The 15590-nt window shown below is 37.4% G+C and overlaps 1 protein-coding gene across 2 annotated transcripts in view; it reads right to left on the reverse strand.

Moving 5' to 3' along the window:
• The window catches only part of glra4a (glycine receptor, alpha 4a), an 88252-nt gene that overhangs the window by 20254 nt on the left and 52408 nt on the right, over positions 1-15590 (reverse strand). For both annotated transcript variants that reach the window (XM_038281281.1, XM_038281280.1), the window contains exons 3-6: positions 14501-14631; positions 10966-11033; positions 9642-9865; positions 3726-3808 (exon numbers count right to left, since the gene is read on the reverse strand). In XM_038281281.1, coding sequence (XP_038137209.1) covers positions 3726-3808; positions 9642-9865; positions 10966-11033; positions 14501-14631 — 506 coding nt within the window. The remainder of the gene's footprint in view (positions 1-3725; positions 3809-9641; positions 9866-10965; positions 11034-14500; positions 14632-15590) is intronic.

Consider the following 15590-nt stretch of genomic DNA (forward strand, 5'->3'; position numbering starts at 1 on the left):
TCAACTTTAGAATCGAACAGAACAGATTTCTAATAAGAAGGGTGGCCATACAGGACCTTGCAAATTTCCTGCCCAAACAAGGAATGCTTATTGGTTATTTGAGTTTTGAATCTTCTTTACATACTTTAAGGATGTCATACTTTTAACACAAACAGAACTTACCTGATAAAAATCCTTAAATTGAGCCCAGGTATACCCTCATTGACACTATTTTTGAGTTATTTTTCACATTCATCTGCTAACCTCTTTTTAGTTAGATTCCTTTGTCTTCTATGCCTAGCAGGTGAAAGCTTTTGACAGTTTTCTATAGCAAACAAGGATGAATATCTTCACTATTACAGCCAGCTCCTGAAAATCGATCTACATTTGTCCAATACAGAACCAGTATCTAAAGTCATCACTTGTCTGTCTGCTTTCCAGCATCTTATACTGTCTGTCAAGAGCTTATATCTTTATCTGCTTCACCTTATAGAAATTCTCTCTAAAACATTCATCCTTGCTGCAGCACCTGCCTCTACAAGCCACCAGGATCTCCTTCCCCCAAAACTTTGTTCTTTCTTAAACAGAAGTCACTCATTTACCTTCCTGATTATTGGAATCTGCCCTTATTCAACTCTTAATCTAACTGCTCCTTTTTTAATCCATATACTGTTAAATTATCAACACCAATTTTTTATTTATTTTTTTACGTTTAAATAAATTAAACAAACTTTTATTTGGATATATCTTATTGCCAGAGCTTTATTCTGCAGGAAATAAAATATAAACATGACATATCTTAAAAAAATAGTATTTAAAAAAATAGTTATAAATATAATATAAGGCTGCTCAGTGGTGCAGTGGGTAGCACTGATGCCTTGCAGCAAGGAGGTTCTATGTTCGATTCCCGGTCCGGGGTCTGTCTGCATGGAGTTTGCATGTTCTCCCTGAGCATGTGTGGGTTCTCTCTGGGTACTCCGGCTTCCTCCCACAGTCCAAAAACATGAATGTTAGGTTAATTGACTTGTCTGAATTCTCCTTAGGTTTGAGTGTGTGCGTGAATGGTTATTTGTCCTGTTTGTCTCTGTGTTGCTCTGTGATGGACTGGCGACCTGCCCAGGGTGGACCCCGCCTCTCGCCCATAGACAGCTGGAGATAGGCACCAGCGCCCGGGACAAACGTGTCAGATAATGGATGGAAGTATAACTTAAAGGTGAAAAGGGATCTTAAAAATCCACAATGCTACACAGCTGTTTAGAATGACTGTTCTGACAATTAAATGTCAAATGTTTAGTTAAAAGCTGTTACAAAAGGTTTGTCCTTGAGTACATTTTCAGAAATAAACTGTTGTTCTTTGAAAACTCTGAGATTAGTTCCATGAACACCAATACAAATTGTTATTAGATCAGCTAAAAGATACAAGACCAACTTTTCTTATTTATTTGCTGAACATCCTTCTGCAGAGATTATTTTATGACATAGATTCTTTGTCCATTTCACCCTTTGCTAAGCTTAGATCTCCTTTGATAAAGAACTAGATAACCTCAGGGCATTGCAGTGAGTCACATATAAGAAAAGGGACACTGAATTAAAGTTTTATTATTTATATCCTGGAAATTGGTTTCATAAGGGCAGCTCTTATCTCACTAAAGGTAAGAGGAGACTGAAAAGAGCAAATATCATTTATTCTTTTTTTTTTCCTCCTGTAACCTTTTAAAAAGTTTAATATATAAATGTTATTGCATGTTCAAGATTTAATAGTGTAAAGAAAGGTATAAAAAAGATGATCAAACCATCATTAATCTATTTCCTTTTTTGTTTAACTTTTTTTTTTTTAACCATTCCATCTGTTAATAACTGTTGATGAAAGCAGTTTAAAAAAGTAGCTATAGTTTTCTGCAGTAATTTCCCAGCTCAGGCAAATTAGTAAGTATACAGTACTATTAATCCTTTTTAAAGCACTCATTTAAATACTTTGAATTTGCACACCTGCAGCTCGTTTGGCAGCATTGCTTGGGAGCATTTAAGCGGCGATCTGACAGCTGGAGGACGGCAGAGTGTTAATCTAGTGTGGTATGCCTGAGTTGGCCACTGTCTTCTGAGAGCTTATGTGTACTATTCGCAATTCTTCTTTCCTGTCTATCTCAGGTTGCCTCATTCCTTGGATCCCTCTCCAAGCGTCGCTTCGTGCTCTGTTGCCCCAAGGCAAGTTTACCTCCGCTTCCTACTAGGATCCCACTCCGAGGCCCCCTTGCTGTTACCAAGCCGGGCTTCGGAACCCTCCGGCTCTCCCCTGGTTTGCCCAACTGTGCAGGACCACTCACCATCCGTGCTGCTCGGACCCCACTTCGCTCCACCGACCCGCCCACCAGCCACTCAGTTACCACTGCCATTTACTTTACTAGGGGCTATCAAGTCTCAGTACAAGTGGAGCAGGGGTCTGGTCCACATTGCCAGCATTGTTGGACCTGTTTCCAGTGCATGTTGGACTATTGCAGGGCTACACTCTATCACTGGTCCAGTTCATAGCCAACAGGATTTCTAGGTGCAGCCACCAGTGGATCGAGTATCTGCTTTTCGCGGAGGACCTGGTTCTGCTGGCTCCCTCCTGCCTAGACTTACAGCATGCACTAAGGAGGATTCCAGCCGAGCGTGAAGTGGTCAGCATGAGAATCTGCTCATCCAAGTCCAAAGCCATTGTTTTCAACCTGAAAAAGGTGGCTTCCCCCCGTCCGGTTTGGGGGAGAGTTCCTGCCTCAAATGGATGAGCTCAAGTATCTTGGGGCCCTGTTCATAAGTGAGGGGAGAATGGAGTGGAAGATTGATAGATGGATTGGTGCCGCTGCTGCTAAAAAGCAGGCGCTGCACTGGTCTGTCGTGGTGAAGAGACAGCTTAGTGAAAAGGCAAAGCTCTCAATTTATTGGTCGGGCTACATTCCTACCCTCACCTATAGTCATGAAATCTGGATCATGACTGAAAGAATAAGAACCCAAATGCAAGTGGCTGAAATTACATTTTCTCTGCAGGGTGACTGGGCACTTCCTCAGAGATAGGGTGAGGAGCTCAATCATTCGGGAGAACCTTGGACTAGAGCCGCTCCACATCGAGAGGAGTGAGCGGAGGTGGCTCAGACATCTTTTTGGATGCCCCCTGAATGCCTACCTCGGGAGGTGTTCCAGGCACATCCACGTGGCAGGATGTCAAGAGGATGACCCAGGACATGCTGGAGGGACTATGCCTGTCGGCTGGCCTGGTTCAGCCTCGGGGTTCCCCCAGCAGAGCTGTAGGAAGTGTCTACGGAGAGGGAAGACTGGGAATCTCGCCTGAGACTGCTGCCCCCAGTTCTGAAGTGGGACACTTCAAGTATGTGTATGAGTACTTTACTTAGTTTTACTTGTCCTTTATTGTAATGATTTGAATACCAGAACTTGCACATCACAAATTTTCTCCAAGTAATTACACAATTTGGCACAAACGAAATCATATATTTTGATTGAACATTTATTTATGACTCTTGGCACAGAGAACCTATTTCTAACAAAAAGTCTAAATAGTAATGAACGATTTCATTCTAGAGATCGAGTTTTTTTTAGAACCGTTAATTCAAGCAAACTGAACAAATATGAGGGTCAGACAGAGAGAGTATTCCCTGGAATAAGGCATTTTTTTTAGAAAGCTCAGAACATCAAAGGATTGAAAAAAGGAAATATTAAAGAAAAAGTAAAAGGAAGAAAGGAAAACTCACAGCTTTCAAGCTGCATGGTGCAGGTCTGGATGTCCATTGGGAAATTCTTCAAGTCCATAGGGCAGGACAGGGTTAGAGTCAACCTGATAGAGAAACAGATTGGAGGAAAGACTGGGTTCCATAGGGAATATCACATGGCCTTAAGCTCAGAGAAAGTATTGTAGAAATAAAGATAAATATTAGGGTGACAACTTGAAATAACATTCAATTTTATACAAAAAAAAAACTCATGTTTGTTTACAACAGAATGCAAATGTCTATAGAGCCTTAATAAATAAGGGACAAAATGTAAACATCACTCAAAGAGAGAAGATTGGAAAACATCTTGTGTTACCATTTGATCACTCTTTGCACCACAGTAAATGAGAAGTAATTGGCAGCAGCATCCTAACTTCCTTTGTTGTGCTGTTGAAGCTTTATGGCTTCAAGGATTCTCAGGGAGGAAAGACAGAGAAAGCTATTTAGGAGTATGTCTGAGGGAAAGCTGTGTAATTACCCGCTGTAATGCATTGCCCAGAGGCGAGACAAGAGCCTCCAGAAACAAACACACTTACACCCATCTGATAATGTGTTATGATGACACAATATCATTTCCTGAAGAAGAACAAGCTACACATACCTCACTGATTGAATTTACTCACACTGCTTAAATACTGTCATATATTTCAGGTTGATTTGATTCCTAATTACCAAACGCAACTAGGAAGCAAAGTATTTATGTGACAGACCAGTACCTCGGTGTATTGGAAATATATTGCAGATCTAAGAGAGGCTGAGTACTAAGGTTTTATCCGTATTCAAATAGATGGATTTATTTCGAGCCTAGTTCTTTTCAACCTGGGAGACAAATGTCTGATTTGGGTGACATTACTCTAGCTGCAATAACCACGGATGACAGAATCAACACATTTAGATAGTGTTAGATAATGATGCAGGTTTAAGAAACCTTTTATCTAGAAATGAATTAAGCTAACCTGAGGGGTGAGCAACAAGCATCACCCGTTGCAGATTCAGTATGTTTGAAGTTAACTTTGAATTAGCAAAAGAAGAATGAACATTCAAAACCTTGGAAGCATTTTGAGTTAGAAATCCATCTGGACTTCTAAAGGGGGCTGCTTTGTGGAGCAGTTAGTAGCACTGTTGCCTTGCAGCATGAAGGTCCTAGGATTGATTCACGACCTACAGTCTTTTGCATGGAGTTGGCATGTTCTTTAGCCTGGGTCCGCTCTGGGTACTCTGGCACCACCCCAAAAAAGAACACACAAAAAACACGACAAACTGTATGCATGGCTGTATGTCTCTATGTTGCCCTGCAAAGGACTGGCCACCTATCCAGAATGTACCCCACCTTTTGCCAATAGACTGCTGGAGGTAGCCACCAGCCATCTGTGAAGGATAAGCAGCAGAAGATGAATGGGCTTCTAAACTGTAAATACGCATCTAGGCTAAATGTGGTTTCAAATTTGTGAAAAAATGTTTTTACGTTATTAGAGCTATAAATGAGATTTAATAGATTTACTTGAAGGTTAAATCCTCACATTTAGTGCTATCTCCTCATCAAGGACGGGCAACAAGTACATGAAGGTTAGGAATGAGTTCCACACATGCACAGTGATGAGACTGCGCTGCAAAAAGGATCTAGAAAAAAGTCAAAATGTCTTAAATTAAGTGTATTTATCCTTGATTTGAGTATGTTGATAAGATGATTTGCCAATGGAATGAGAATTTTTACTCTTAAAATAAGGTAATTAGATAAAATACACTTGAAATAAGACAATGAAATAGTTTTTTTTTTTCTCATTTTAAATGTAAATTGTCTCGTTCCATTGGCAAAGTGTCTCACTTACCTCCTCAATTCAAGAAAAAACGCACTTATTTTGAGAAAAAATGACTTATCTAGATTTCGATTTTTCCCAGTGTGTTTTACTACAAAGACTATAAAGTTTTTTTACTCCAAATTATTTGAGGTTATTTTACTCCGAAGATGCAAATAGGTGTTTAAAAAGACGCCAATCGGAATGCTAATCAGCAACAACCACCTCTCTCTTTTGGAATAAAAGTTCTTTCTGATCGGACCGAATCTATTTAGAATCTTCAGTCTGACATGTTAACAGGAAAAATGTTCGACCTGATCAGGCCTTTTTAACCCTCATTTGTGTCCATGCAACTGTAGTAAAAGTACAGAGCAGGACTGTCTGTGTCTTCCTCATATGAAAGAAGTATTTTAACAGCCACTCCTCATTGATGAACAAGAGGTGTCCAAGTGTAATACAGTTTCAATCCATGTTTTCACCCATGGCTGTAAAATTTACAGCAAATATATGAATACATTGTCAATTATATCGCTATCCTCTCAAAATGACGTATGAAATTAACTTACAATACTAAGCCCAATGTAAGAATCTTTTTACTTTTTACTCACTTTTTGTGGACCTATATATTAAGTTTTAGGTCTAAGCTTAGAAAAACTTTTAGACCAGGCAGTTTTTTTTGACACGAACCCAAAAAAAAAATATATGAATTTAAATTTATGGCTCCAAACAGAGCTGCAGTTGACGTTTAAAGTTGGTCTACACATACTGTTTTTTGGTGTAATGTTAAAATCAGGTCTATTGCACACTGGCCACATAGTCTTTTTCTCTGCAAAAAAGATTAGCGTTCTCTAATAGACAGGGGCGTGCATACATAGACACTAGGTGGTGCTAAAGCACTAGGAAGTTTGCCCTTTATCAAAGAAAATGACCTTTTGAAACTCGTTTTTTTTTTTTTTATTATTATTAATATTATTTCCCACGGTCCAAAAACATGACTGTTAGGTTAATTGGCTTCTCTAAATTGTCCTTAGGTGTGAGTGTGTGTGTGAATGGTTGTTTGTCCTGTGTGTCTCTGTGTTGCCCTGCGATGGACTGGCTACCTGTCCAGGGTGTACCCCGCCTCTCGCCCATTGACTGCTGGAGATAGGCACCAGCACCCCTCGCGACCCCAATTGGGACAAGCGTGTAAGATAATGGATGGATGGATGGATGGATTAATATTATTAAGATTTTACTGAGGTCGGTTTTGAAATGATCTTTTGAAAACCTGAGCCATTAAAAACGACTGAAACAATGCCCCGAAATGAGCCACTTACTTAAGCACACCCGACCAGCCTATCTCTCTTCCTTTGTCACGTGACCTCGCGCGGTCGCCCGCAGGGCATGCCAGATGCCCAGCATCATAGCAGTTCAGTAGCGTCTTCAGATAGCAGGAACGGTCGCTGACAGGCTGCTTCTCCTGTGCCCCATTAGCCAGGTAATATACAGATCAAGCAAATCATTTTGTTGTGCATTAAAATGTCTCATTCAGCAGCACCAAACAAGCATTTTTCCCGACTGGTCACCTGATAAACTAGTTGTCTCCTTGTAAGATGCTATTTTACTTTTTATATTTTATATCCATATTTTTATCTTAAGTGTATATATTAGTCTATTTTATTGCATGACGTATACCCACAGTTTTTAGATATTTTTATAATTTTATTTACCTATTCCATATTATATGTTTCATGTTGCACGATTGTACCACAAAAAATTCCTAGTTTGTGAACTCCTTCACTAACAATGGCAATAAACCTGATTCTGATTCTGAAAGTTTTACACTGTAGCCAAAGCCAATGACAGATAACGTGAGGACGACCATATAGGCTACAAATAATTTCGGTAGAGTTTGCAATTGCAAATCTACGGAAGAGGATTAGGGCCACTGAAAAAAAAAAATAAGTTAACTGATTTTTAAATTTTATTTCAGTTTAGTATGGGAAAAAAGTCAGAATACTGACTTTAATCTCAGAATTCTGACTTTAATCTCAGAATTCTGACTTTTTTCTCAGAATTCTGACTTTTTTCTCAGAATTCTGACTTTTTTCTCATAATTCTGACTTTAATCTCATAATTCTGACTTTTTTCCTCATAATTCTGACTTTTTTCTCAGAATTCTGACTTTTTGCTGAGAATTCTGACTTTTTGCTCTGATTTGCTCAAAATGCTTATTATATTATAAGCATTTTGGTCTCTTTATTGTCTTAATTGTATATTGATTTAGTAATTGCAGCACAATGCCAAGAAAGGAGGGTTAATCGTATTGAAAAATCTTAAAAGCTGTTCACATTTTATTTTTAAGTGGTTTGTGCAGCAGGTATTAAAATAGCTATTATTTTGTAGGCTACCATAAGTCATATCCACGTGACAAGACTTCCAGTCATGTTGCCCTAATAGCCCATTATTTAAACTAATGTGGCATATTTGTTAAAGCTATTATTATTATTATTATTATTATTATTATTATTATTATTATTATTATTATTATTATTATTATTATTATTATTGTCATGATGGTTATTATTATTATATTGTAGGCAGTCACAGCAGGGAAGCTCTATACTATCAACATCTACCAGGACAGGAGATGAGGAAGAGTTCAGGGAAGACACAGAGACAGAAAAAGACCAGGATGAGGGAGAACAGCAGGATGAGGGAGAGCAGATGGATGAGGGAAAACAGGGAGATGAGCCAGATGAAAGAAGCATGCTTTAGTCTGTTCTGTTGGTGATGTGACTTTTTTCCATTGAAAACTCACGTTTAGAGAATGTTACAAATAAAAGTCAAATTTCATTCAACATGTGTGTATTTTTTTTTTTTATAATTAAGTGTTCCACGTGCGCTAAAAAGTGCCCCCCCTCCCCTCCTGAGCACCTGCCCCCCAAAATGTCTGTGCACGCCTCTGCTAATAGAGCAGATGTAGGGTCAATTAGTACGTACTAAAATTCAGTAAAGCATTTAATTTAAGGGCCATATCTATCTTTTTCACTGTTTTTATTGGAGAAAGGTTTTCCCTAACCCTTTATCTCTAATAACCTTTTCACACTGCAATTTCTCACATCCATATAAAACTATTCAATGAAACATTTTGTGACTTGAGTTCAACAGACTATGCTTGATGGTGCACAACCTTTTCAGCCATTCAGAGTTAGTTACCTTAAGTAGTAATACTCTAATAATTGTTATCCTGGAACCTGCCTCAACACAACATAAGACTGCAGCTTTAGAGCCACAAACAAATATTGTCCTACAATAGTTGTTTTATTATCTTATAAGTTGAAAAATACCAGCCATTAAACATTCATAAACCTAAAAATTATACTGGAATTGTTTTTACCTTATATAGATTGTCACTACTTTAAAGTACTTCCTTGAACGCTTATAATGTACATTTAAAATGTAGTTTAAATCATAGGCAAAGTTCAAAGAATTTATGTTTTTAGAAAATTAGGTCATTTTTTCCTTATTCTTAAATGTGACACACTAGTGATTTTGTCACATTTAAATTTGTGTTGCTTCTTTTTTCAGTAAGACCTAGGACAATATCCATTTGCCTCGCAACATTCAACAGAACGAACAGCAAATAGACAGCAATATTGGACTGTGACACCTATGTCATGACCAGAAATGCAATCCTCCTCTCTGGTGCTGTGCTTAAATCTGCAAGATTTCCTTCCTCCAGTGCAAATTTCGATCAAAGCCTGTCACATGCTTTCTGTTTGGCATTTTCATTAAATCTTTCTCACAATGCTTTCTCCATCCCTGATGAGAGGACAGATGCAGAGGGTGCATGTCTTTGGAAATTCATCAGTTCAGATCAAGAATTTCTGGATGATGAGATTATTTTGCTGCCTGCCTGCTTTGGACAGCACTGAGTGGCATTTGATTCGAGCTGTTTTTTGAACACTACTGAGTAGAACTGCAATCAATTCACAGTTGATTTAGGTCATTTGGAAATAATATCGTTAAGGTAGTCAAACTGGGATCAAAACTAATGTTCAGTGGAATAAATCAATAACACTGTCAGTGGTTTTACTGTGCAAGTTTTAACTTCACTTACCTAATGCTGTAAAGAACGCTGCCATCTTGGAAAATCCGCAGCAGCTTGTTATCTGTTGTGACCTCGTGGAAATTGGCTCCTTTTTCATTTGCAAAGAAAAGATCAGGTTTCCAGATCGAGTCTAGCATGGATGGATCCAGATCCAGGGAGTCATCAGGGTATTCACTGTAAGCCAGCCTAGGGTCGTTCCACATTTGCCTTAGAAAAACATTGAGCCTGTAGTCCTGCAAAAGAACTCAAGGTCAACATATGGCAAGTGGAAGTTTGGTGAGGTGATGAGGAAATAAACTTCTCTGCTGTTGTAAGTTGATGAGATCTGAAAGTTAAAAAAAAAAACGGAACGGCAGATGGATGGATGGATGGATGGATGGATGGATGGATGGATGGATGGATGGATGGATGGATGGATGGATGGATGGATGGGTAGATGGATGAATCATAGACTGATGGATGGATCGATGATAGATGGATATGTTGTAAGCTCTGCAAATAAAATTAATATCCTGGAAAAAAATGTATATTAAACATTTTGAAATACAAGGAAACATTCAAAAGCTTTGATAATCCAGATTCTTATATTGATGTTTTTTGTAATATTTTAACCCTTTAAAGCCCGATCCAAGAATAAAACAAAACAGAAAATTACTTTTTTTTGGTTTGAAGTCCTTATTTGGCCTTTTAACAAAATAGGTAAAAAGAAAAAACAGAAATACATTGTTGATATTAATAATTTATTACTATGCGATAAGTCAAGATTATTTTTTGTGTAGTCTTCTGCCCTCTGTTATCAGGTATATCTGATTGTGTTCAATAGGATTTTGAGCAAAGTTTTTACCATTAAATTATGCAAAAGGTGTCAGACGCAAAATATTTATATATGGTTGTAGGGAGTTCCAGAGGAGGAGAAACCATCCTCTGGAACTCCCTCAGATCCCTTTAAACGGCTCCTGGCTGTTTTGCGCTGACCCAGCAGCAATGACACTATCAATGCAGACCTCTTCACTTCCTTCTATCTTTCTTTCTCAGTTTTCCAATGTTTCATTTTAATTGCTGAGGAGACAGTTCATTATCAGCATGTCAGTGACCCATTGGTCTCTGAAGGTTGCACTGCTGAGCTTCAAGAAAAAGAAATGAGAGGCTTCAGTAGTGAGAGGATTAATAAAGAAGAGAGTCAGAAAAGGAGAATAAAGCTGGTTGAGCATTTTTTGGGTTATAACCAGGAATATCACAGATAGTTAATTTTGGCATTTTACAACCAACATGCAATTTATATGGATGTATTTGAAAAAGGTTTTATTCTTAAAATTATAAATTAATGACTTACCATGGTAGTTTCTGTTATCGACCCAAAGCTGTTGATGAAAATATTGCAGGTGACATTCACAGCAGGGCCTGAGGGGAAGAAACAACAGTGTAAATGTACACACTGCTCCCTTAAATCGGCATTTATAAGATTAAGCTGGTGCCCACTTTAAAACTCCCCATTATACTGTTTTTCTCCTGAGGCTTCAGAAAAATGTCAGCAGTTTCTTCATTACTTTTCATCTTTCTTCATTGATTGTAGCTGGTATAGATTGTTAGAGGAAATCAGTCCCTGCTGCTTCAGCTGTGATTTGGAAGAATCTGGAATGTGATGTAAAACAACTTTACACTATAATCTGCTGATGACTGAAATTGTTGAAACTTGTCATGCAGCTTATGATTGGTCAGGTTATTCTGTTCTTTAAATCCATTAAAACATACAAAAAATATTATTTTAGACTGTAAATATGTCCAATTAAGGATTGGACTCTTACTCAAACATTTATAGTCAAGTTTCCATACTTAGTCATTAAAATGGAAGCATAATGTGACAGAAAAAGCCTGATTTCTAGCTAAACACATGAATTCGTCTGGTAACAGATATGCATTTACCATTATTTTGGTCTGGATGATTATTGTTATTGTGATAACCTTTGTACTGCAGCTTTTCACTACAACCAAACAACCAAATTGCAGGGCTAAATTGCTGCTTTTCTTGCATATGTAAGCACATTTATCTTACTGTGCACATAAGATGCTTTACTTCAGTCAAAGCAAATACAGATAGATTCTAATAAAGCAAGATTTGAAATATTTCTGCAGAGCTATACAACATCTCTGCTACAGCATTAAATGATGGTTAAACAGTTGTGAAGATGACTATGACTTCCTTTATAATCTGGTCTGATTTACTGTTTCTCTTTAAAACTTTGCAATACTGAAGGAATTTTGCAAAACAAACTTCTGAGCTGCAGTCCCTGCCACATTGTGATGGTTTGCAGTGGTTAAGGATCAAAGTGGTAAGAAGACAGGCAAATGCTGAATAAATATACTAGAAAAAAAATGATGAACTCACAAATATAAAGTATAAACAGGGAACAGGGGAACAGCAACAGAATGATAACAGTCAACAACCACACAATGAGGAAGCAAAACACATTAACTTAACAAAAATAAAGAGAACTAAATGCAAATCATTTAGGTGCAATTAACATAAACAAATAACAGGTGTGGTCCATGACATGGATTTGCATTCAAGATAAAGGGAGTATAACCCCTGTACTTTTCATTGCAGCAGCCATGTTTTAGATCACTACACATGACAACACATGTTCAGTGTTTTTGGAAGCCATCCCAGTTCTTTTTCAAATTTGGATTTTATAAGTAATCTAAGAAGCTATTAGCTAACCAGATTCCCAGGCCTACTGATTCTCCACCAAACTTAAGAGAGGACTTGAATAGATTTAGTCTAATCTGAAAAAAGCATAAAGTGCTCCTTAAAGTGCAAGTAAAGTTTCCAAGCCTCCCACTTTGAGGATTTGTGATAGTAGGAAAGGAAAATGTGATGTTGGTAAAACATTTTCTTTTTTAATAGAGGCTCCCTACTTGTAGTTCTGGTGTGAAATACAGAATGATTAAGTAGAAAAGACCCTTTCAACAGCTAAAAGATTTGTGATGCTTTGGGTCTATTTCCTTTCCAAAGCTTGAGAGAACTTTGTAAAGCTGCTTTTATCCATCTTTAAATATAATGCAACAACAACAAAAAAATGTCATAGAAGGTTGAATGTGAGAAAACGCTGGGGATTTGTGGACTTTCAGCTCCTGTCATAAGAAAGGCATGTGCCACTTATGTGCTCCTTTTCTGGAGAGTTTTTCAATACAGATCAGGCAGGTGGAAAGCACAATGTTCTCCTGTACCAGACTAATAAGTCTCCGAGTAGCTTTATTTAATTATTAGAAAAAAAAAATGTAGATGAGTAATTGTAATATTTCTATTGGCTTATTGTGGCAGTTGCATTGTTTCCTGTAGTAGGGGTGTAATGGAGGATGTTCTTTTTCCAGGTGGATCATCAAAATAAGTGGTCCTCTTAATTGTCTGGTGATATGTTAATGTTATGTTATGTTATGCTCAGTTAGCTTTTTTCTGAGCATACGCACTTTCAGGTCTAAATGTGCGGTGAGATACAGTTTCAGCCAGTCATTGAAGCTCGCCTTTGAAAATGGCCAAGGGTTGTAAGAGAAAAAGTGTCTAGGAAGTGTATGAGAAGAGGACGCATCTTTTATAAAATTTGTGAAAATCCTCCACTATACCTTTAAGCATGATGTGTTTGAGCTGCTGTAATTGGGTCTTTCACCTGGACAATGTGGATAATCATATGACCCTATTAACAGATTATCTTGCATCAAACACAAAAGCTTATTTCTTCTATGGCTATCTCAGTCAACAGACCTAAATCCTATAAAAGAATTGTGGGGCTAAAAATGAACACAGCATGAGGACCAAGCTCATGAGCAGAGAAACGCCAAATATATTAATAGAGAAAGAGCAAATAAGTATAGTAACTGTAATTTTGTTCACAATTATTTTTTGAACTTGTGTCTTAGATTTGAAATTATTGGATTTTTTATTTGGATTTTCTCATCTTAACTGAATACGTAATTCTTAGTGTAGATCAAAAGTTGAATATATGAAAATCAATTTAAAGCTTTCTAGATACCTTTAATAGGCATACAAATGAGTATTTTTGTGCTATAATATTTTAGAATCGGGTCACAAAGACATTTGGTCGTTGCTCTGAGTTACCGATTCCGCCTTTTTAATAATGATAATTATTGATAATGGAGGACTGCAGTTGCTAGTTACTACTGTTTTATTCAGTGCACGAATTATTGCAGATAAATAACAGCCAAGTATGGAAAAAGTGGGTTATACCAATGTGCAGAAATTAGTCTGAATTAGATGATAAAAATGCTTTTGAATTATGCCATTAAAAGTAAAATATTGCAGTAGTTATACATTATAGTTTAAGATTACTATAAATATGTGCCTAATTAATCAAATTACTTTGTAGGAGAGTGGCACTAAATGTGCATTATCGTGAAGCAGATATTTCCGATCACTGTTGTGCAGGAAAACCTGGAAACAAAATATTCACCTATCCAGTTTGAATTTATAAGTAACTGTTTAAAAATTTATCTCCATTGGCATTAATGTTTCATGGACAAACAGATCTAGACTTTAAGCAACACAAAAACAAACAGGGCTGAGAATGAAAACTCCAGCTTTAAAAGTGGCTCAAAATCTCTTACCCACAGTATGTACAAAGTGTTCTACCACTATTAAATCAATGTTATTAAATTAGTTTCTGGTAAATAAATGTTACTTGGAAAATGGTACAGTTACATGTCTGTCTAACCCTCTAGAATAAAAATCCAAGAAAGGTTTGCTTCTTTTTGTTTAACTGCAGAGACTGCCAGGTGTTTATCTTATTCTTGACTGTCTACTTTTGGATTTTCTTGATTGCTGCTGTGAGGGTCTACCTTGGAATACAGTGTACCTTTGAAATTGGGTCTGATGCGTGCATCGTATCCTGATGTTTTCCCCATGAGCTTGTCCAGGAAATCGGAAGGTGAAAGCTGTGGTCCAGCCCTGCTGGGGGGCTTTATCTCCTCCTTACAGGAGCTCAATCTGAAAGAAGCAAGGACATGCAGAAAACAAAAGAGTAAGTGTTTTGAATGTTGTACAGGTGAGTATGGTGACAATGTATTTTGTGTTACAAAATAAAACAATTAAACTGAAAGAAATATAGTACAGGAATAATTTTTTTTAGAAATTTTGCCAGCACTGACATGAAAGGATTTCACAAAAATGGGAATAGAAAATCTATTTTATTCGTCCCACAATGGGGAAATTGTGGCATTACAGCAGCAAAAGATTATAGCAAAAGCTGTCACAGAAATAAAATACTGTACTGTACAGTGTTTTAACAATATAAATACTGTGCATCAGTATAAAAAAAATATCAATGTACAGCTGTGGACATTTTTACAGTAATGGATGTGTAAAAAATATCAGCAGCACAAAAGATGTGCAAAAATGACAGAAGCGTTATTTAACTAAGCTGTGCAAAAATCAGCATGAATGTACTAGCAACTAATTGAGGCTGCTGGGAGCAGTGATGGTTATAAAGTCTTACAGCTGCTGGGGGAAGGATCTGTGATAACACTCCTTGGTGCACTTAGGGTGCATCAGGCTGTCAGCGAAGGAACATTCCAGTTCAGCAGCAGCTTTATGCATGGGGTGGGAGACATTATCTTATGGAGATGTTATTTTTTGTTTCCCACCTCCTGCACTGAGTCGAGAGGGCATCTAATCACGGCACAGGAGGTTGAAAACAAAAATAATACTAGGTTAAAAATAACCTGAGACTGAGCTCAGGCATTGCCAGATAGTTCCTCCATGATACCTCTAACAAATTGCTTTACAGTTTTTTATTTCTAAGATCAAAGCCAAAAGGAGAGAGAGAGAGAGAGAAAAAAAAGAAATTAAGAAATAAAACAAGAGTGCGGCTGTGACGTCAAATGCGTCTGTGTTGAATGAGTACGACCTACACTGCAAAAAGTCTAAATCTAGATAAGTCATTTTTT

This window comes from Cyprinodon tularosa, unplaced genomic scaffold (assembly GCF_016077235.1).
Source record: "Cyprinodon tularosa strain WSP-4 unplaced genomic scaffold, ASM1607723v1 ctg17, whole genome shotgun sequence".
NCBI lineage: Eukaryota > Metazoa > Chordata > Actinopteri > Cyprinodontiformes > Cyprinodontidae > Cyprinodon > Cyprinodon tularosa.